Below are 21,280 nucleotides of genomic sequence, written 5' to 3'. Positions count from 1 at the left end.
AGGGAAAGCCATGCTTCATGTAGGTTCTCCACCAGCTGTTCTGTGGGAAGAAGCCTAGAGCAAACTCTTGGAAACAGGCATCGACACAAACATTATTGAGGCATGAACTCAGAGACACTAACCGAGAAGAGCAGTCTTTCTAACCTTAATTTGTTACTGTGGTGAGCTGCTCCCCCTAGAGGCTGATAGATGCAGTTCATTGCATGATTACACTGATTAGCAAAACCTTTTTTCCTGTGTCTATGTTGGCAGACTACTACTGGAGACTGAAGAGGGGTGTTGCTGAGGCCATATATATGCAAGGATCATAGATCTGTACAAGTTTGCATATTTTGCATGTAATCAGAGCCTTATTTGTGAATAAGTAATATACTGTATACTTATAGCAAAATCTGATTGCTCTATCACTTAAAAAACATACCTGATAGAAAAATTCTAAAAACAGATATGAATTCAGCATGAAAAGTATTACAAAGGTCCCCCAATTTTAGTTTGTGAGATTAAAAAAAAGTCAAGTCAAAGATTTGTTGTCCAGGGTTATTAATCACAACCACTTAATTTAATCTTAATCATGACTTGGTTTCCTCTTTGCATGACATTTATTTCTCTTAACCTTACATAAGCGTACATAAAACCTTGCATGATCAGTATTTTAACTTTAATCACTGAAAATGGCCAAGATATGTCATCTTTCATATAATCATATAATAGGTTTTTTTTTTATTAAAACAAAATACTTTACAGTCAAAATTACATTACCTTCAATGACATCTTTTTTTTCTGAACAGGTAAGCAAATGTCAGAGAACATTTGTAGTGCTTAAAAGATGTAATACATTTAAACATCACAAGCAAAAGCCAAAAAGTGTAGTGGTTAGATAAAATAACTATAAAATTACTGTTTTTATTCGTTTCTGCTTTCTGACACAGTCTCTCATGTCTCAACATGAATTAAAACGTGTCCAAAATACAGAGCTGCAATAGGAGATCATAACTTCTAGAGAACCTAGGAACGGATGGCCTCCATGTCAACGTAATGCATTTTGCAGAAGTATACCAGGCAGTACAAGAGCAGGACCTCAGAGGGGCAGGGACCGTGCTGAAGTGTTTTCTATATAGTGATCTGGCAAAGAAAAAACCCTGCAACACGATTTCATCTGGCTGGGGAGCACAGAGTGCCTCCTTCTCGTGAAGCGCACTAACGGGAAACACACGGGAACCGAAGGCTGCCGGCGAAAGAAGAGGCCCCAGTGGATGACGAGGAGCAGCGACTGTGGCCAGATCCCTCTGAGAAACAATGAGGAACCCATTAGGTACGATGGAGAAGAGAAGTAACATTTCTTTTGTTCTGAAGATCTTTTTTCCTTTTTTTTTTTTTTTTTTTTTTTTTTTTTGCAAAGGGGTGGGGTGGCGTGGGGCTTCTCTGTTCTTGCCTGTTTTGCAGGCCAGAGAGGGGGCGTGGCCATACTGAAGGAGCCAATGAAACCAGTCTATGCTGGCACTGAGTGAAAGACTACAAGTACTTGTTTGCATTTTGCAAGTACACTCTCAAGAGACACGAGAGCGTTTCATTCAGATCTCTGGCTTGTTCTCAATGGTAATTAATCAAATGTGGGTCTGAGTGCCTGAAGCATGGTTTTCCCAGCTGGGGGGTGGGGGGTGGGGAGGTGGAGTAAAACAAACAAAATAAAACAAACAAATAAATAAACAACTTCATAAGTTCCTTCAGTCACAATGGGAATCGGGGAAACTGCCCATTCACTAGTGATGGTTCTCCCCGCCTCTCCCTCCACAGCCATTGGTAACTTTTAGGTAGCCATCATCATCATCATCCTCAAACATGCTGTTGTCTTCATCATCTTCCTCTTCTTCGTTGTCACTTCTCTCATCTTTGGTTAACTATGAAGTCATAGAAAGAAAAAAAAGAGCATGAACTTAAAAGAGCAAAATAATATTTATACTGAAACATATTAGTGAGAAAGGTTCCCACTATTCAGTTTTCATGGGCTTCTGAAAATGATGACTATAAAATTGATGAAATGGAAATGTTCGTATGAATAAATGAATCTTCAGTAATACAACCATAACTTGGGGAACTGGATGTACCAAGCTAGATAAGACAGACTGCCAACCTGTCTCATCTGAGCACAACTGAGAACTTTAAGGAAATTTCAGTGTATTGAAATCCCGGAAGAATGACAAGCAGGTTCACGGTTATAAATCCCGCATGAATAGTAAAACACTGACTACGGACCTGACCTGGCCACCACTTAGCAAACCGACATGAGAAACCAACCTCAACAGCACTAAACCTGAACCCCATGATTCAAAGCACTCTCTGGAGAATCAACTTAACGAGTCACTTTTATAAACTAGATGCAGAGGAGGACAATCAGTTTCCCCAACAGCACAATTGAGCACAGTTTGATGTACATTAAATCACACCTAATTAGCTGGCTGAGAGCAACAGGCGCGCAGGTCATTTGCAAGGTGAGGTAATTCATTCCGGCATTTTCTGGCCACTCTATTCAACAGGAGACTGAGCAGCTTGCCAATTCAACCACACACATATTATGACTTAGCCGTGTCAGTGCTATCGGCAGGAGAGAAAACAAAGAGCCTGTGAACCAAGCTGGCGGTGATTAAACAGGTTATTTTCATGGCAAAGGGAGCCAAAAACGAGACAGTATGGACAGTGTTTGGACAAGCTGGTGCTTTGCCTTCAAAGATTGCTAACTGGCATCAACTGCATCAATAAAACATAGTACAAGCATGTGGGACTTATAAACTATTTGAAAGCTACAAGGAGCATTTATTACACACAATACAAAAAAGTATGCATGGCCCAAAGTCCAATAAAAAGAGACAGTTTGGATATTCTTAAAAAATCTGTGTTTGTACACACTTAAAATTTTTCTTTGTCAGTCACATATGGACAAATTATACAATTTATTCTGGCCCATTATCTGATTACCAAAGCAAAGATCTTCAACCTTCTTTAGATACATGCTGTTTTTCATAAACTGGTGGAATTCATTACGTACACTCAATTAACACAATTCACTTAAAAATCTAGAGATATCCAATAGTCACCATAACTTTCATTTTCACCATAACACTACTGCATTTCACATAAACACCAAAATAGAATGCCAGCCCCACTATACCCTACGCTCATGTGTCCCCCCGTTCCGTTCCGTCCCGCCAAACATTTTCCTGTATATATCAGGCACTAAATCACAAAACGGAAAGAATGCATACAGTTCACACAAATCATATCTCATGGTAGACGGAGGAAATCTGATATTACTTCATTGTCTGGTGGTAAACCTCAAGGAAGTACTAGGGATTACATTTCTCACTTGATGCGGTTGAAAAAATGGGGGAAAAAAGGGAATAACCTGGCATTTCTATGCTAACCTGCCATTTCTATGCTAACCTGCCATTTCTATGCTAATCTGCCATTTCTGTGCTACAACCACTGGATACAACCTTATTTCAGCCTTGTTAGTTTGACATTTAGTGGATTAATTGAAAACTGTATGAGGTTTTGAAAGGTGAGAGCAAAATTCACATTTTCAAAGTATTTCTAAAATATCGTCAGGGTCACGTATACTGATAAGATTGCGACCTGGACAAAGGTCAGGTCTGTGAGGAGGTGACAAGGCGTCAAATCTTCATCATCAGTTGAAAAAAAAAAAGTAAAGCTAGCTTTAGAAAGGGTAGTATCATTTGTTATACCAAAAGTTTCAAAAGCTTACAAAATTTAATAAACGATGCAAAAACAACCACCTCAACATGAGAATCTTCATTTGATGATGGTTGTGCACTAAAGTCATTATCAGTCAAAATGTTAGGTCTGTAGTGCAAGAGACTGCTGCAGACTCTTATCCTGACAGCAGTCTTTTCTGTCAAGTTGTGTGTGTCTCCAGCAGAGCTTGTTGAATAGAGTAGTTTGTGTGTGCAGCTGCATCTGTTTATTTGACAAGTTGTAACAGAAGTAGTCTACATCAACAGATCTCTGTGCGCTGCGACCCACGGTTGGCTTGATTAGCAACGGCTGCTAGCAACATCCCGCCACCTGCGCCGATGAAACTTTCAGATGCTGTGAGTGCAAAATCGAAAGTATTTGGCGCCGAGTTAGAGGACTAGACTTTAGCTACCAAACTGGAGAAATCCAGGGCTGAGGAGTGTAACGGGCGCTGGGTGACATCCCATTTACAAGCACAACCTGACAATAATGGCGGAGCAACACGAGGATACAAATGCCATGCTCGACGCCATCGAGGAGTACCGGCAAAGAATGTAATCTGTGAGCGATACATCTTGGGTTGTTGCGAGCAAGAGAAAGGTGACACAATTGACAGTTTCATCTCACGCTTGCATGATGAAAACACAAGAAGGCGGCTGCTAAGAGAGCGTCAGCAGACCCCAAATAGCACTGCTGAGACGTGCAGACTGGCGGAACTGACCGATAAGCAGACTGATAAGGTTTCTAGATGGACCGTCCGTAGACTGTACTAATTCAGTGCGCCAGCAACCAGTCAGTCCATCCGCAGCCACAGATATCCCGAGTGTTCTGTGCCATTACTGTGGCACCAACCATAACTAGGAAGGAACGCTGTCCAGCATTCGGCAAATGATGTAAGGCACGTGGCACTGACAACAATTTTGCAAGGATCTGTCTGAAAAGTGAACAGGAGGCATTTAAAGGGCAAACTGCATGCACCTGAGGACACTTAGCTGGAATTACATGACACTTCGAGTAAGGAGCTGTATACCACAGAGCAAATTGGCTTCAAGTGGGCAAAGGCCAAAAAGTTGTATGTCAAGTTGCTAATCCAATGGCAGCTCGACACTAACGCTACATGCGATGTGGTGAGCTTCAAAATTAAATGAGATTAGCACCCAAAGATACATTACTCCCAAACAACTCTAATTGAAGCTGTATTCTGGTCAGCTCATGCCCTTACTCTGAATGTTTTCAATGGCGCGTGTTATACATGGCAAATAACACAACTTGGAGTTCGAAATAGTTGAGACCAACTGCCACTCCTCTTGGGGTCAACATGTGGGTGCTTATGTCTCGTTCACTTCACAGTCCCCGCCAGTTTAAATGCTTTGTCTCTCACCGCCACAGATTCCAGCAGTGCTCCATGACCCCTGACTAAGGAGATGCTCCAGACAAGTTACCCTGACATTTTCCATGGCCCAATTGAGTTGGTCCCTGGAGATGTGCACTTTGATTTAGATGAGCCTGAAAACATATACAGTGTGCACCTACAAATGTCCCGGTGGCCATGATAGCTGCTGTCAAAGCACAACTTGGCCGGTACCAGGCAGACAGCCACATAGCTCCAGTGACAGAGCCCACTGACTAGATCAGCAACATGGTTATTGTTAAGAAACCAGACAAGCTGCGTCTTTGTATTGACCCAAAGCATCTCAGTAAGGCCCTCCGGCATTTACCCTTCATATCTACCCATCATACCCACTACATCATACCCACCCTGGAAGATGTTCTATACAAACTCCCTAAGGCTAAAGTGTTCATGCTGGTGGATCAAAGGGATGCATTCCTCCATTGCAGACTTGATGGGGGAATTGGCCACATGACCATCTTCTGGGCACCTAGAGGGAGAATGCAATGGCTTCCCATCTGGGGTCTCTGTTGCCCTGAAGATATACCAGAGGAAACAGTACATGCTATTGGTGGGGCTTGGTGGCATTGGAACCCATAGCGGATGACATTCTAGTCATTGGGTGAGTATGTCAAGACCAGCTGCTCACCCTTATGGACCACTGCAGGGAAGTCAAACTCAGCCTCAGTGTAAAAAAGCTTCAATTTAAGGTACCTGCAGTCCGCTTTCATGGTCACGCTCTGTTGCTGGGAGGCTTAAGGGCAGAGAAAGTGATGGACATGCGCATGTCTTCAGACACTAAAGCAGTGCAGGGGGTTTTTGGGATTCGTCAAATATCTTTCCTGTCTGGATTCCTAGAGCTGTGCAAGTTATTGAGGAGGTTGATGGATAAAGACATGGCACTGGCCTCCCAAAACATGACCGAGCATTAAGAGGAAATTAAGCACCCTGTCACACCAGTTCTGGAATACTATGACGTGTCCAAGCCTGTGACAATACAGAGTGACACTAGCCAGCATGGCCTTGGGTGCTGCCTCCTGCAGGAAGGCCGGCTAGTTGTATGTGCATCAAGGGCCCTCTCTACATCAGAACAGAACGAGTCACAACTTGAAAATGAGAGCCTTAGCATTGTGTTTGCATGCCAACAATTTGGCCTTGCGAAGGGTACTGCGTAAACAGGCCACGTTTGACAGCCATTTACGTGCACCAAAGTGCCTCCGTAGCATGCTCTTGGCCCTACAGAATCCTACAGCATTGTACAGCATGGCCATACAGCATCCTCAAGACGCTACCTTTGGGTGGTATACGAGCATATATCCAAGTATTTAAGCGATACGCTGAGAAGGGCCACAGCTGGACACATCACCGCAAGCATACTGTGGTGTGCTGTGGAGAAGGAGCAGCACCGTCTAGAGTGCATTCTCCGGTCACAGTATCTCAATGTGACTGATCAGCGACTTCATAGAGTCAGAGCCCACAAAGACCAAGACACACTGTCGCAACAACCGAAAACTTGTTCAGAATAGCTGGCTGGCCTGCATGCAAAGATGACACAAGTTTGGACATAAGGGAGTTCTGGTCATGCAAAGATGAGCTTAGCGTACAGAATGGCACACTGTTCAGGGGCCAGATGGTCTTCATTCCCAAGTGTCTCCATTCAGAAACGTTAACCCCCCCACACGCACACACACACACACACACACACACACACACACACAGGGACTGTCGCCTGCTATAGACAGGCCCGAGAGAAACTCTGCTGGACAGGCATGCAAAATAGGATCAAAGATTACGTCAGCAACTGCAGCACTTGTAATGAGTTTGCAATTATGCAGCAGAGATCATGCTTCTCTTCAGCTCTCCCCACTAGGCCCTGGCAGATTGTAAGTGCAGACTTATTTCAGTATGGGGGCAAAACTTTCCTCTTCACAGTTGTCCATTACTATCTCTTCCGGGAGATTGACCTCTGAACTCTGACACCCCCACCTGCACTGGCTAGATCACGTGTGTCCAGCAGAGCTTGTTACAGTATACAGTAGTTCTGTATTCAAACTTAGCACTTCACGCACGTTATTAAAATAAACAGTAAACATGAATCTAACCAGCATATTCCAAGTGTATACACATTGAGTGCATGCGCACTATTTCTGGGGTAGTCTGTCATCTGCCATCCTTTCCTGGTGAAATCAAACTGTCACCACTTTCTTCATGCCAGACTCCCTTACACCACACCAGCCAAACCGGTATACACAGGCAGCCTGCGTGTAGAGGAGGAGCGAGTGATGAGGCACGGCTCACAGCACGTGCTTGAAAGGAAACAAAGTGGAGCAAGAAAGCTGCCTCTCCCTTTTCTACGCCCTGCCTCACCTCACCACTTGCTGGCCTCCTGCCAGTGCTGGGTCGCAGGGTCAGTTAGCATAAATCTCGCATCCATCCTGTGATTGGTCAGTTTAGTTGACGCACACTGCATTGATGCATATGCACACAGGGCGGTTCTAATCTTATTGTCTGCAGAGTTCTTGCATCAACAAATGGCAGACATTAACAATGAAGGATGGAGAGTGTTTTTTTGGACCAGTATGTTGATAAAGTGGATGTCTAAGTGAAAAAATAACCCATCTATGTCAGGTGATGTCATGCTGATAAAAAAAGATACCAAACATTGGCACAGCAAATATTAAGGTGTTATATAAAGGCAAAATCAAAAGTGTTCAAAAAGGCCAAAATAGCCTAAGACTCCTTAAGGGTTAAAGTTGCTACACAGAGATGTCAAAGGGATTTGTCTTTATGGCAATAGAGGGACTTACACATAGCCTATGTGGAGTATAGATGGAATACAGACTTCAAGAAACACTGTGAGGGAGTTAACAGCAGCATTGCTTATATTATAGATAACACACAGCCATTTAACTTCAAAGCAGAAGTATATCATCAGGACCGAACAGAGAAACAAGGTATTAATTGTTCTGCTTATGATATGAAAGTGTGACCTTTCAAACTGAAAGGCCAGTGAAGTGCACAGCCTGCAAATTGCTACAGATTCTATGTAGTGAGCTAGCTTAATGATTTAGAGGGCAGTTTATGACATATCCAATCACTACTTACGCTGCCAAAGAGTAACTTCTTCAACATGCTGACAATCAGGTAGGCCCAAAATATGTGCAACATCAAGAGGATGCCAAGCATAGCATTAAAAAAGTAATAGCCAAAGAATACAGGATAGTGATCTGGTGGGTAGACCCATGTACAGTGGATGATCCTGGCATGAACACAAAAGAGAGATGTTGTAAACACATTCCTGTGATGTCATATCATATCCTCTGAAATGGAATCTCTGCTAACCATGCACTTTATATATTAGCTGCATTCACACAAACACACACGCTCAAAACTACCTGAAAAGGGACAACTTCAGACGTATCTTACCAAAATGGAAAAATGATGAGTCTGGTGACCATGAACACAACAGCGAACAGAGCAAACAGGCTGTTGCAGGTCTTTTCCCACTTGGCATAGTTTAAGACCTTGGCAGACTGAACAAAACAGAGAGGAGCAAGTTGAGAAAGAGAAACTGTCACACACCCAGGTCAAATGAAATGTCTAAACAAGCTGCATTGGATACCTCTAAAAACACGTCAGAGGAGTCGTGGACAAGCATGACTAGTGTTCCGACACGGATGTAGTTTGCACACCAGGAAAATGCCAGTAGGGTCAGTGTGGCTAGGTGATGAATGATTTGTTCCTTGAAATCCTGCCACATGAAAAATGCCCACATGAAAGATTCTTCATCATTTGCCTTATCTGTAGCTGTTCACAGTGTTGGTCATACTGAGATACAAACAACATCTGAAAACTGAAACTGAAAACACAAAATTATACGAGGAACGCGTGTGCAAACGCAACATCGTGCTGTATGATACGAACCTTTCTTTTCACATCAAACGTGATGCTTAAAAGGAGTGACCAGTAGAAGCTCATCTCCAGTATGTAGTACCAGTACTGGGACTCCAGTATTGACTACAAGGGAGAAAAACCCAAGAAACAATATCGCTTTCAGCCTGCCAGTACTGCTGTGACCATTATAACACATTGGGACTCTTACAGTGATAGACAAAGAGACATACGCTATCTATTAACATGATGTATATCACCAACTGTATGTAATTTACTGTAGCTTAGTGCATCTGGGTTATTAAAAAGGTTCTGCTGGGGAGAGAATTATACATAACAGCAGCTGGACAACATGAATGACGTCACTGAGCTGTTGATTTGATCTAAACAATTCCAGACGCATTGCTTCATTTTAGGAAAAAACACGATTTTGGACTAAATATGATGCAAGCTGAAGTTTTGTTTCGGACCAAGTAAGAACATATTGTTGAGTTCTAGTTTAATCTTTTCACTTATGTGCTATGTTTTTATTTTTGCACATGTTAAGAAGGAATTGGGTGTGTAATGGGAATGCAGATACATACATAAGTCATAAATGTTTCACAAAACCTGGAAAAATGTTAAAAGTACCTGTTTAGGATAGGCAGTCCAAACTTCTCTTAAATTGTAAAACCAGGGTTTCTAAAAGGCAGAAGACATAATGAAATGTTATCAAAATTAACCAAAATAAAATAAATAAATAAACTCAAAATAAATAAAATAGTTTTCAAACTACTTAATTTCACTTCTTTATAAATATATATATATATATATATATATATATATTTATATATATATATATATATATATATATATATATATATATATATATATATATATATATATATATATATATTTCACTTCTAAAAACAGAACTTCACAAACAAAAATGATTGTGGCTTTTATAGAATATGGTGAGATAAGCTGATCTGAAGTGTACGCTGGGATATTGTTCATTTCATTAGATTTGATTTTGAATGCCAGGATCAATTGTTACAAAAGGCACCAATGCCAGAACAATTATTATAAAGAATGATAACTATTCAAAAAACTTGTCATTAAAAATTATGAATTAAATGTATTCCTAAATGTCTCCAAACTATTCCCCATACTGTATATGGAATGGCTCTCTGACCCATACATCATTGTTTAATTTATAAAAGTTTGAGCCCTCTTCACAATTCACAATTATCTAGAAAGGCTTGCTGCAAGTTTATAAAATCAATTCAGCAAAATAAGACATTTTAAATTTCATCACAAGAAACTAATTCTCAGTTTGCCCTGAAATGTCATTTGCAACAAAAAATGTGTTCTTATAATGATCAAATTTGTGTTTATAGTGGAAAAAGAAATAGACCGTAAATTACCATACTAATTACAACGTTTTGCATTCATTTAATATGTACTTTCAAATCTTTCAAGTATATGATTCAGTGAAAGCCAATGGGTGTTCTCGTGAAAAAGCTAAGAGTGCCATATTATCATTCTGGACTGGTGCCAGTGGGCCCTGCCCTGTTGCTATCCTGGCTATAAATATACATTTATGTTGATCCACATACAATTATGTTGATCTATGTAGAAGTTGATCTATAAGATAAATGCTTCACACTATTCGAATTCAGTCACCTTATCAACATGTGTCGCAATAAAGAAAAGTGGTCCCTTTACTTTTAATTTTTCTTTCCAGGGAACAGAAATGTGCACATACACTTTTTTTTCCTCTTCCTGGTCTCTTTCATTCTTTCCCATTACACTTGCTATTGTGCCACTTATGGAAGACAACAGCAGAGAATCAAAAAATTCTGACTAAAAGCAGGTGATGAAAACTGTGAAGAGCGACATTAGGAGTACAGATGACAAATGTTGGTCCTTTCTGCACATTTAGTGACATAATACTGCAACCAGTATGTTCAATACATTCACTACTCTGTGTACTTTCAGTGAGGTTGTGACGTCTTCCTTTAAACTCACTAACTGCAAGTTACAAAAATGCATCAATCAGAAATGTCTGTACTGCTCTTCGGCCTAGTTTTGTAATTTCATTTGCTTGAGTTCATCTCAATACTCCAGACTAGGAGTGTCTTTTAGGAGTGAATGTTAAAGTGTTGCAAGGGAATTATATTTTCATAGTGATCATCTGCCCATGTACACAATAGCTGTTTTTGGATGCCAAGACATATAAGGTGAGTCATTGTTCAACTGACATTCTCAGCATTGTACTTGAAGCCATAACAGCGTGTCCATTTGCATATCCACAGGCAGAACTCACCTCTCCTATCCCCACCCCTGCATGGCTTAAAATGTGAGTCGTTCTGCTACCGTTTAAATCCAAAACAAATCTCCATTGTCTTTTATTCCATCTCACCCCTATTATTGTACTTACTATATAAATCCCCTAATACAACTCAGACTCACCTACAACCAAGGTCGTGACCTAACAAGGTTACCTCTTACACCTTTATTGTCTCATACAAGTGGTAAAGGAGAAATACTTACATCATACAGGGCTACAATGCCACCAATGAAGGCCCCTACATAGAATACAAATCTCCAGCTTGAGGAAACAAAGCAATGGCAGTTAAAGCAAATGGCAAAACCTTTGGCCATGGAAGGATTTCTGGTACATTAGTCGAAGCCGGCGTCATAGCTATTTTTGCCAAAATGAAAACAGCCTATCTGCCAATTTGATCATGGTGATATTCTTTTACTGTGTACAACAGAACACATGTATGTTAATGTTGTGTACATGATAAACTGATAAACTGCATCCAACCAAATACAACCTGAAAAATTCCCTTCATTAGTTGAGGATTTTTTTTTTTTTTATGTATGTACACCAGTTGCTTTTCCTCATCACTGTCAACCAAAATTAATTAATGTACTGTGTACTCAGGACTAGAAGATACACAACTACTATACAAATATTGGAAATCTAGTGAACTGTTTCAGTATGGTTTATGTTTAAGTATACTCAACCAGTTTGATCAATGTCACAGTTACCTGGCTTCCCTGAACTTTTTAAGGACCCCAGGGCGCTCCTGGTTGCGTCTCCTCCTGAACCAGCGTTCCATATGTCGGCTGGACCAGCCACATTTCTTGGACAGGCCCGTGATATCCACCTGGGGTCCCACACAGAGGGAAGTACAGAGAGTGGGAATAAGGAGTGGGATTCCACTAGTTGCATGGATTGCTTTAATGAGATGGCAGGGAAGATAGCCAAGTTAACTCCTAATAGGAATAAAGACATGTAAATTGACCCCAGAGTTGACTGAAGCAAACTTTATGAAAACCAATTACTCTCTGGTGCTAGTGAGTGGCAAGAAATATATTAAAGAAAAATAATTTTAACCAGTGACAGTGAGGTAAGTAGAAGCTCATTATGATCTGCAGAAGGATGAAAGGGGATTTCTGAAAGTGTGATAATTGTTATTCACTGATATAGTACATATTTGTTAATCTAATATCAGGCACCAGACAGCAGAGACACATCTGACTGGCCCCTGAATTCTGTCCTAGTCAAGGTCATTGTTGAATAATCTGGGTTGTTTGTGTATGGCTGTTATATTCTTTTTATACTTTTGTGAGAAACACAGTAGATATGCAAGTGTAAAGGCTGTTGATGTGGACTAGTGCTACATAAGGTGAATTTACAGGAAGCTTTTAACTTTTGCTTACAACAGTGAGAAACAGCTCCTGATGGGTTTGTAGGTCTTTTTACATACTCACTGAATTACTGCTCAGCTTCTGCTTAACACATTGTGCAGGGCAAAATGTAGGCAAGGGGTTCTATGTGTACACCTACAAGGTGTGTCTAATAAACAAATGTTTCTAATAAAGTGAGTGGTGAGTGTAGTGAGTGTTGAGTCAAATTCTGCGCAATACCTTTCCTGGGGTTTTAGACCGTGATGCATAGTAATGCTCCAGGATGGCATTGTATTCCACGTTCTGCTTGGTCTTCTCTCTCAGACCTAGGAAGGCTGCCAACGGTGTGGCCACAAACCTGAGAAACGAAACAATTTACAACGTGACACCACCCATTGAAGGATCTGGTGCATAGACTGGAGGATCACACACTAGCATGGATATCCATTTAATTGTTTTTATTTGAATGAGTTCCCAGCTTCATTTAGTGTTGTGAATTGAGTGTTGTAATTGCATGGTTTCCTTAGATTATAGAACCTTAGATTATAGATTTGGCAAAACCGTATCTAAGTTTGCCATGATAAACCCATCCAGTTTCTGAGAACCTACCTTTCAAATATGTATCTAATGATGAGGAAGCCCATTGAGTAGGGCAAGGTGATATACAAGTCTGACACCTTGCCATAGACACGCCCATCCTTGTCCTCTAGATCTGTCCACGTGAGGTTGAAGGGCAGCCAAAGGCGGTCCCACCAGAACCATTCACTAATGGTCTCAATCATCCCGCACACTCTGTCAAATGAGAAAATAAAGCACACATCAGAGGGGTCCCTATTAAGGATTATTATTATTGAATAATAATAATTTATTAAAAAGGAAGTGTTCCTTAAATGTTCCTGAGATTGTTCTTGAGATTGTGAAAAGTACTTCTCTGAAAAAAGAAACTAATCCGTGAAACTCATAGAGGGCTCAAAGAAAGAAACACAAAGCTATTCACAATAAAAGAAAAAAAAAACATTGCATAGGTATTCATAATGCAAGCAAACAAAGCCTATAAAGAGTTTGGATTTACAGTCCTAGACTAGCAGAGCTTCGTGTTATTTCCAGTGTAAATATTTGGACAGTGGTCCTTCCCTGCACCCATTTTCATTAATAGCAAACATGCCAAAGAGTCAGTGAATGCAGTCCCTGGATCCTAGCAACCACCACAGGACAGCATACTACCAAATCACTGCGTAAAGGTTCTCTTTACAGCAGTTCATGTTAAAGGAGTTTGAGATTTCCAGGGCACTGTGCATCAAGCTCCACAAGCTTTCAAAATACTGACAAAGTCACCGGGCTTTTCGAATCTGCTGACGGCAAAACATATCTGCTGTAACAGAAAACAAACTTAATAGGGGCTGTGATGACCTTAGGTAAAACCATTTGCCCAGACCTGCACGTTCACACGAATACGGATGCAGATACGCGCAGACACACAACAGGAATGCTTAGGAACACCCAGCTCTCATGCACATGAATGTCTTTTGGGTAATTAAAATTCAGTGGACATGCAATTTTCCTTTTAGATGTTGGCAAGTACAAAGCATTATCCAAAACAATGATTACGGGTGGATGCTAAATAGGAATTGTCCCATTCAACTGGTAGGACTAGTTATCATAATAACCATTAAAAAATCATCAAGGTTAAAGCTTTGTGTTTCAATGTTCGCGGTGAACCAAAGACATTTCTTTATTAGCTCTCCTTTATAGCATTACCTATCTTAACCAGACAGATGAACCAAATCAACAATGAACAGTAAGGTACTGTTCAAAAAACATGCACATTTGTGACTTTTCCGGAATATGTTCAGTAGTACATCCCTGAACAGTCCGCCAACTGCAAAGTGCAAAGGCCGTGAGTTGTGTAAACAATGTTGGCTCCACGTGTGCACACACGCTTCTTCCTCCAACACAGCTTCTAAGTAGGCTGACTCTTCTTTTGATAAGCAGCCTTCATATACACGGTTAGGGGTAACCAGGGTAACCAGGGTAGCTCTGTTCAAGTTAACCATTTCTAATCGCATCAGTGTGCTGCAAATAGGTCACCACTTTGTGTATTTCACATGTGCGTGGATGCCAGGCAGTGAAATCAGAATGGATCTGTAAAACAATTAACCTGTAATCTCTTAGGAACCATTCTGTGACAACTATCTTCAGTTAGGATTTAATGTATTATATTGATTAAGGAGAGGATATCCTTAAAAAAAGCTCACAGTGACCCATGTGATTTAAATGTCCAGTACTTTAATTTTATGATGGAAAATGTATCCTAAGAGAATGAAGCCAATAGATAATGTTGTAATTAAAGTTTGATAAAGTCTAACAGAGAGAGACTTTTACTGGAATCACTGTTAAAGAATGTTTTAACACTAATAATACTGACAGATCACTAAAGAGCAGAAACATACACCGAAATATCAAGTGGCCAATATTGTGGAGCACACAGAAAGTAAGAGTAATTTTAAAATCAGAGCAGTTTCATGGAACTTGCACTGCCAAATAAACTGGAATGTCCTAACAGCATGTGCCACTTCTACTTCAAACACAACTGACAGCAAATCTCTGCCGGTTAGCTGTAAAGGTCCTTTCCTGTCCCAAATCTCTCTCTCGCTCTCTCTCGCGCTCTCTCGCTCTCTCCCTTTGTCACTTGTTCAGACCTTTGCTGACATGCAAGTGGATACGTAAGAGGGCGGAAAGGGGAGAGTAAATGCAGATTTAACAGCAACAGGTCACGACAGAAGCCCAGAGCTGCCCTCACCCAAGCTAAGGCTGGGGAGCAGACCTACCTCTCTCCTCTCGGCTCCCCGCTTCAGTATGTGGGCAGAAGAGCGAGCTGCACACCCCTGCTGTCTCTGTGTCCTGCTGGCCCGCTGGCAAACCGTGGTGCATGACAGCAACGCTTAGCTCCGGTCGCACAGGATTACTCTTTGTTTGGAATTTCTTACAGGCACACCCAGCTTACTTACAATTGACTCTCTTTTTTGTCTCCTCCTCCTCCTCCCTCCCAACCTTCCTCAGGTAACAAAGGATTTGTTGGCTGACTGACGCACACTCACTGGCCGGGAAAAAAACAGTATGCCCCAAGGACTCTCCAGATTCGCACAGTGATAGTTCTGAGCTGAGCTATGCGGACACAGTTACTTGCCTCTGGATAAAAAAAGTAAACACAGAGATAAGACAGATGAAACACAGGTATTGGTTTATAATGATTTTATATGCCTTAGATTATTATATTGTATCATGATCCACCCACATGGTGCTGTACAATTTATATCTTTTACTGTACATCCATATTGAACTGTATTTTTTGTGCATATAATATCTTAAACATTGTCATATTCTTTTATTATTTATGATTATTATATATCGCATAGCTTTGTCATTGTACACTTGAATAAGAATAAAAAATGAGAATGGGGAGGGGTTTAATAAAACATTGACTTGTTCTGGTTGAGTGATGGTTTCATGATCAGGGAAAATAATGTTGCTTAATGCTTCTGGATTTGGATAAATGAAAGTAAAAACGTCTTTGTAGTTGTGAGTTTATCAGGAGGGTGTACATTTCAGAGTGTGTTTTCCTAAAAGGAGGAGCCAGGCTGAGAATGGATTGCATCACACCAGATTACTTAAGAAGCAAGAGCCTTCAATAACCTGTTGGTATAATCTTTTAATTGCACCATTTATTTTTAATTGCATTTATACTGATATGTCCCCAGTTTTGGTGTTGCCTTAAATTGTTGATTCTCCTTATTGTTTGAATGTGAATGCTGACTGATCTGAGTTCCTGCTAGTGTCATGTAAATGTTGGATTAAAAGCAATCTTATTTCAATTTATGGAAGTCTTCCCTAATGAAAAATAGAATTTTCATGAAGATTTAACCCAGCACATGGGACACACTACTGTTTTTGTAGTTGTCATTATTGGCCACCATCCCAGCATCCCTGTCTCCATGGTTTCCCTGTCTTGTCTTTCTATGGCTTTACTTCCTGTGTTTCGTTCATTGGTTCATTTTCTCTGCCCCTCATGAGTTTGCACCTGTGTCTTGTTTAGTGCTCATTAGCCCATGTATTTAATCCCCGTGTTTGCACGGTTTTGTTGCTGCTCATCGTTAATCCTAGCCTCTGTGTTATAGCCAGCTTTACTTTTGTTTCATTTAGTTAACCATGTATTCATGGACTCTACATATTGGTAAATTGACACTGGACTGTTATATTGATTTTTGCAGTCTCCACAAACAAAACAATAATCTAGGATTGTTGGAATAATATAGCTAAGATGTATATTACATTAAAGTAAACAACCTAAAAGAGATTTAATAAATCATTTTAGTTTTAAGTTTCAGTACTTTATTGCCATACAAGTCAGTGCTTGACTGAGAGGAATTTGGTTCAATTACCACTCAAACAAACATCCACACATCTGAGACACTGTCTCAAAAAAAAACAAAAAAAAACCAAACAGAAGCAGGGCTCTGGATTATGCAAATGAACTGCCACAAACACTATGAAAGGTTAATGATTACACCCACCGCTGAAGTCCAGTGAGTCACAGCACTGATCTTCCTGAAATTCTGTACTACATTAAATTCTGTCATTGCTGTTAAGAAAAGCTAATCATTTTGTCCTCTTCTCCCACCATCAAATTATGATTTACTAATGATGAGGCACAAACTAAAGTCCTCATGTTATCGAGCCATCAACTGTATTGTATTTTTCACAACACATTTTAGATCAGAGCTAAATTCGAACATTAAACTATTCCCTAATAGCACTAAAGTTTACTTGGCTAGTTTTTATCTAGGTGCTTTGATTAATCAGATTTGCCTTATGTTTTGCAACAGAGTTAACATTGTGTTAAGATACCTAATCACTGTGTGTATTTATAATTTGTGGCCAGATTATGAGTTGAGTTTTGTTTTGAGACACTATACAAATATTAAATTGTCCAAAATGGTTGCAGTGGGAGAAACCTTTACAGTTTTACAGTCTTTATATCACTTGGGCTGGCTTACTGTTGGGTCTCACAAATTACCCTTGGCCTCAACAGCCATTAGCAACCTAAGAAGTGAACTAGGATTGTAAGGGAAGAGCCCCCTGGTGTGAAGTCTGCTGATAACTCTCCTTAACTCAGTAAGGCACAACACAACCTTTCTAAGAAGAGAGTCAGTGGAGTCAGTCCTCGCCTTCTCTGCTCTAGCAACTGATCGGGAAAGGCTCTTCACTTGTCTCATGCTGCGGTTTACCACTGGTTTCTCTGGGTTACTCTTTGTCTGGGGATTCAAAACATTCTGTTCTTCCTCCTCTGACTCCTCCGAGCTCTCATAATCAACCAGTCGTGGAAAAGAACTGAATACAGGCTCCTTCCCAGGTTGCTGAGTAGTTGTAAACTGGGGATCGATTTTAAGTCGAGGTGTAACTGTTGTTCCTTGTGGGATCGATGAAGCTCCAGACACTGCAGGTAGTGGCAGGGCTTCCATCACCACCTCACAGCTTCCAAATCTCCTCTCTGAGTATTCAATACGACTGCAAGCATTACAAAATTCTTGCCAGTTTTCTGGTAAATGTTTAAGGTACAGGACACAGTATTCCAAGAAACAGGTTTCAGAAGAAATGAGGAAGTCAAGGAGGACAGTATGGTCAAAGAAGAGACTTTGGAGCAGAAGTATGAAGTGGCAGTGTGGATTACAGCCCCAGTTACAAGCCTCGGGGTCTGAGGAATCTAACCTGTGAAGAAAAAGGAATTCTCAGTAAGTCACTCTAAATCAACTAAATGACAACACCATTGATCCAACTGTCACCAATAGTATTGCTATACTTCACAATAAATTAATAAAATCTAATATCCTACCTTTTCTGATACAGATACAAGGCAGTCAGAGCCTTGGCCGATTCCATCATGTCATCATCCTGTTCATGGAACACCAATGAGATCCAAGAGCAGTTGTGTGTGTCTTTTTGACACTGGAATACCTGCGGTTGCAGGAAGACCAGAAGCTCCATTACATACTTCTGGACATTAAAAGCATGGGAAGCTCCTATAACAGCAAAACAGAAAAGAACTTGTTACTGAAAGTCGAAATGGCGCCATCTCCTGTTTGAAATGAGACTTTGCAAATGCGTTCTAATAAGTACTTGTTCAAAGTCAGACAGTTAAACTTATTTGCATGGCTTGTATTTTGAATCAAAAGTCTATAACCACAAAGTTTTTAAAACTTTAATTAGTGATATGCTTTAACTTGGATCATTATATGGTCCAACTTCTAATATCAGTTAAAAGTACTACCAGGAGACTAACATTCTAATTTATTAGGTGTGAAGACTCTGTGGAAATTGAATGAACTCTTACATTGTATACCCAGTATATTATGTGTATTAAGATTAGATCACAGAAAAAGACAAAATAATGACACTACTGATCTATGCTGTAATACAATCATTATAAACTCAAAAAAAAATAACAAGCCACAGCTTGGGGCAAGCCACACAAAACTGAAACAAGGCAAACTAATTACCTGCAGTGACAACATGCTGCATTTGAGCTCCAAACACTTGATCAAAATGAGGCTCACAGCCCTCAACATCACAGCATCTTTCCCCTCCCCATCAGCAGAACTCTCTCTGTTCCCACCAAAGAAACTCGCCCCATGGCTTGACGGACACTCGCCTGAGCCAACCAGAATCTACCGCCTGCAGCACCGGCGTCAGCCATTGCGAGAATGTCACTGCTCCAGCCCTCGGCGTCACAGAGGGTGGCGTGGCCTTCCCCTAAGGCCCACTCCTCCCCAGCCCTTTGAGCGAGACATCGCTTCAGTAACAGCAGCGTTCGCTTCTTCACAAAGTACTCCACCTCCGAGTCTACTAGGTGCAGGAGTGCCGAGGCCTGAAGGAACATCAGTCTCTGGATGGAGGAGCAGACACCAGTGTCTCATCCTTGCGGCAGCAAGGGCCTCGAGAAGGTCCCACAAATGCACATACAGTGATATCCAGGTCACTGGAATAAGCCGCACGCATTGCTGCTTTCGTGTGTTGAGAGGTGGCGCAAGAGAGCAGCTCTGAATACAGGGAATGGAGGGACGGTTCAAAACCAGCAAGAAGTTTCATCAAGAGCTCTGTGGAACAAAAGACAAGTTTTGCATTTACCGTGTAGTAGCTCAGCACAATAGACTCTCAGGAAATTAACCCACAGCAATGGTTACGAAGATGCAACATAAAGACAAAACAATAAACCCACAAGATAATCACTTATCAACCACAGTTCGTCACAGTTCTGAATGTCCTCATAAGAAAAGGTTTGCAGTACCTTGTTTATTGAGGCAACATCCATTGAGTATTCCTTGATCACATGTGTTGATGACCACAGGCATGAGTCCAATCTATAGCCAGGGCCTGATTTCTTTAAATGTTTCGACCAAAGTGGCTGTCCAAACAGGGTTGCTCTCACGCTGCAGAACCAATAAAAGTTATATGACAAATATGTTTATTAATAATGCATGATATCTACTTAGTGTTTATATTAGATTACAAATGCATAGACCATGTAGAGCATAGTCTAATCAATACAGGAGCTCTGCAATCCTTGGTTACCTGAATTTTTTAATATAATTTAACATTGAGATTTTACAGGACTTATGTGTTTTAAAATGACAATATTTTTCGCTCTATATATACAGACCAGCCCTTTACCATAAGATCCTAGAGACATAAGCAGACAAATAACAGCTAGCCAAGCTCTACTCTTCATAAAACAGTTTCCCTTTCAAAACATTTTTAGCCAAGCTGAAGCCAATGTGGTTAGAGAAATTAAAGCAGAGAGGGGCGTGGCTCATATTGATAGTCATATGTATATTTATGACTATCAATTGATAAGCATAGAATGCATATGACTATGCTATTTGAAGATTAATAATATATTAATATAATTATATTATTAACATCCAAAAAGCATAGTCACATGCTAAGATATATTAAAATAATATAAATCAGCATGCGTTTAGGAGTAGTGTAATGTTTAAAAAAATCTGTTTGAGTCAGCTTTGTCTGATTCAGCTTTTGAAGTTTTGCTCACAAAACTGCAATACTCACACGAATACTGATGTCATAAACGACAAATGATGACATACACTTTGCAGTTAAATGGGACAAGAATCTGTCCTGGGTAGTTGAGAAAATGTACCTGCAACAACAAGAAAATGCCAAGACATCAGTGTTGTGCCTTTGTGGTGTCATTAAAAAGCATGTCTCGTAAAAAATAAAAAATAAAAAAATTAAAAATAAATTAAAAAATAATAACAATAGTAATAATTTGTTATTATTATTATTATTATTATTATTATTATTATTATTAATAATAATAATAATAATAATAATAATAATATAACTTCTTCTTTTTTTTGAAAAGCAGAAGAAAACAAAATTGCTCCAAGTTCAACGTTAGGACACGTCCTGTCTCTGAACACATACTCACAAGTTCTGGCATCAGACTGATATCTCCGAAGAGTTTCTTTATGATATCTTCATAGAACACTT

At 40.3% G+C, this 21,280-nt stretch overlaps 2 protein-coding genes across 2 annotated transcripts; both read right to left on the bottom strand.

The window, feature by feature from the left end:
- Positions 1-1,417: 1,417 nt before the first annotated feature.
- On the bottom strand, positions 1,418-15,658 carry cers3a (ceramide synthase 3a). The gene is made up of 11 exons (XM_027004529.2): positions 15,541-15,658; positions 13,322-13,504; positions 12,953-13,070; positions 12,071-12,189; positions 11,567-11,624; positions 9,662-9,712; positions 9,065-9,157; positions 8,763-8,891; positions 8,567-8,673; positions 8,246-8,399; positions 1,418-1,898 (listed from the first exon to the last, which is right to left on the bottom strand). The coding sequence occupies exons 2-11, from the start codon at positions 13,492-13,494 to the stop codon at positions 1,761-1,763; spliced, it is 1,140 nt and encodes a 379-aa protein (XP_026860330.2). The 5' UTR covers positions 13,495-13,504; positions 15,541-15,658; the 3' UTR covers positions 1,418-1,760.
- Positions 15,659-15,797: 139 nt separating this feature from the next.
- Positions 15,798-21,212, bottom strand: lins1 (lines homolog 1). The gene is given in 13 exon segments (XM_035533371.1): positions 15,798-18,478; positions 18,603-18,789; positions 19,267-19,287; positions 19,290-19,398; positions 19,400-19,450; positions 19,452-19,676; positions 19,678-19,713; positions 19,715-19,863; positions 20,055-20,090; positions 20,093-20,150; positions 20,152-20,196; positions 20,837-20,927; positions 21,184-21,212. Coding segments are annotated over 13 exon segments (1,740 nt in total). The 3' UTR covers positions 15,798-17,775.
- Positions 21,213-21,280: the final 68 nt, after the last annotated feature.

This window comes from Electrophorus electricus, chromosome 1, assembly GCF_013358815.1.
Source record: "Electrophorus electricus isolate fEleEle1 chromosome 1, fEleEle1.pri, whole genome shotgun sequence".
Classification (NCBI taxonomy): Eukaryota; Metazoa; Chordata; class Actinopteri; order Gymnotiformes; family Gymnotidae; genus Electrophorus; species Electrophorus electricus.
This window is presented reverse-complemented; position numbering and strand designations above follow the sequence as displayed.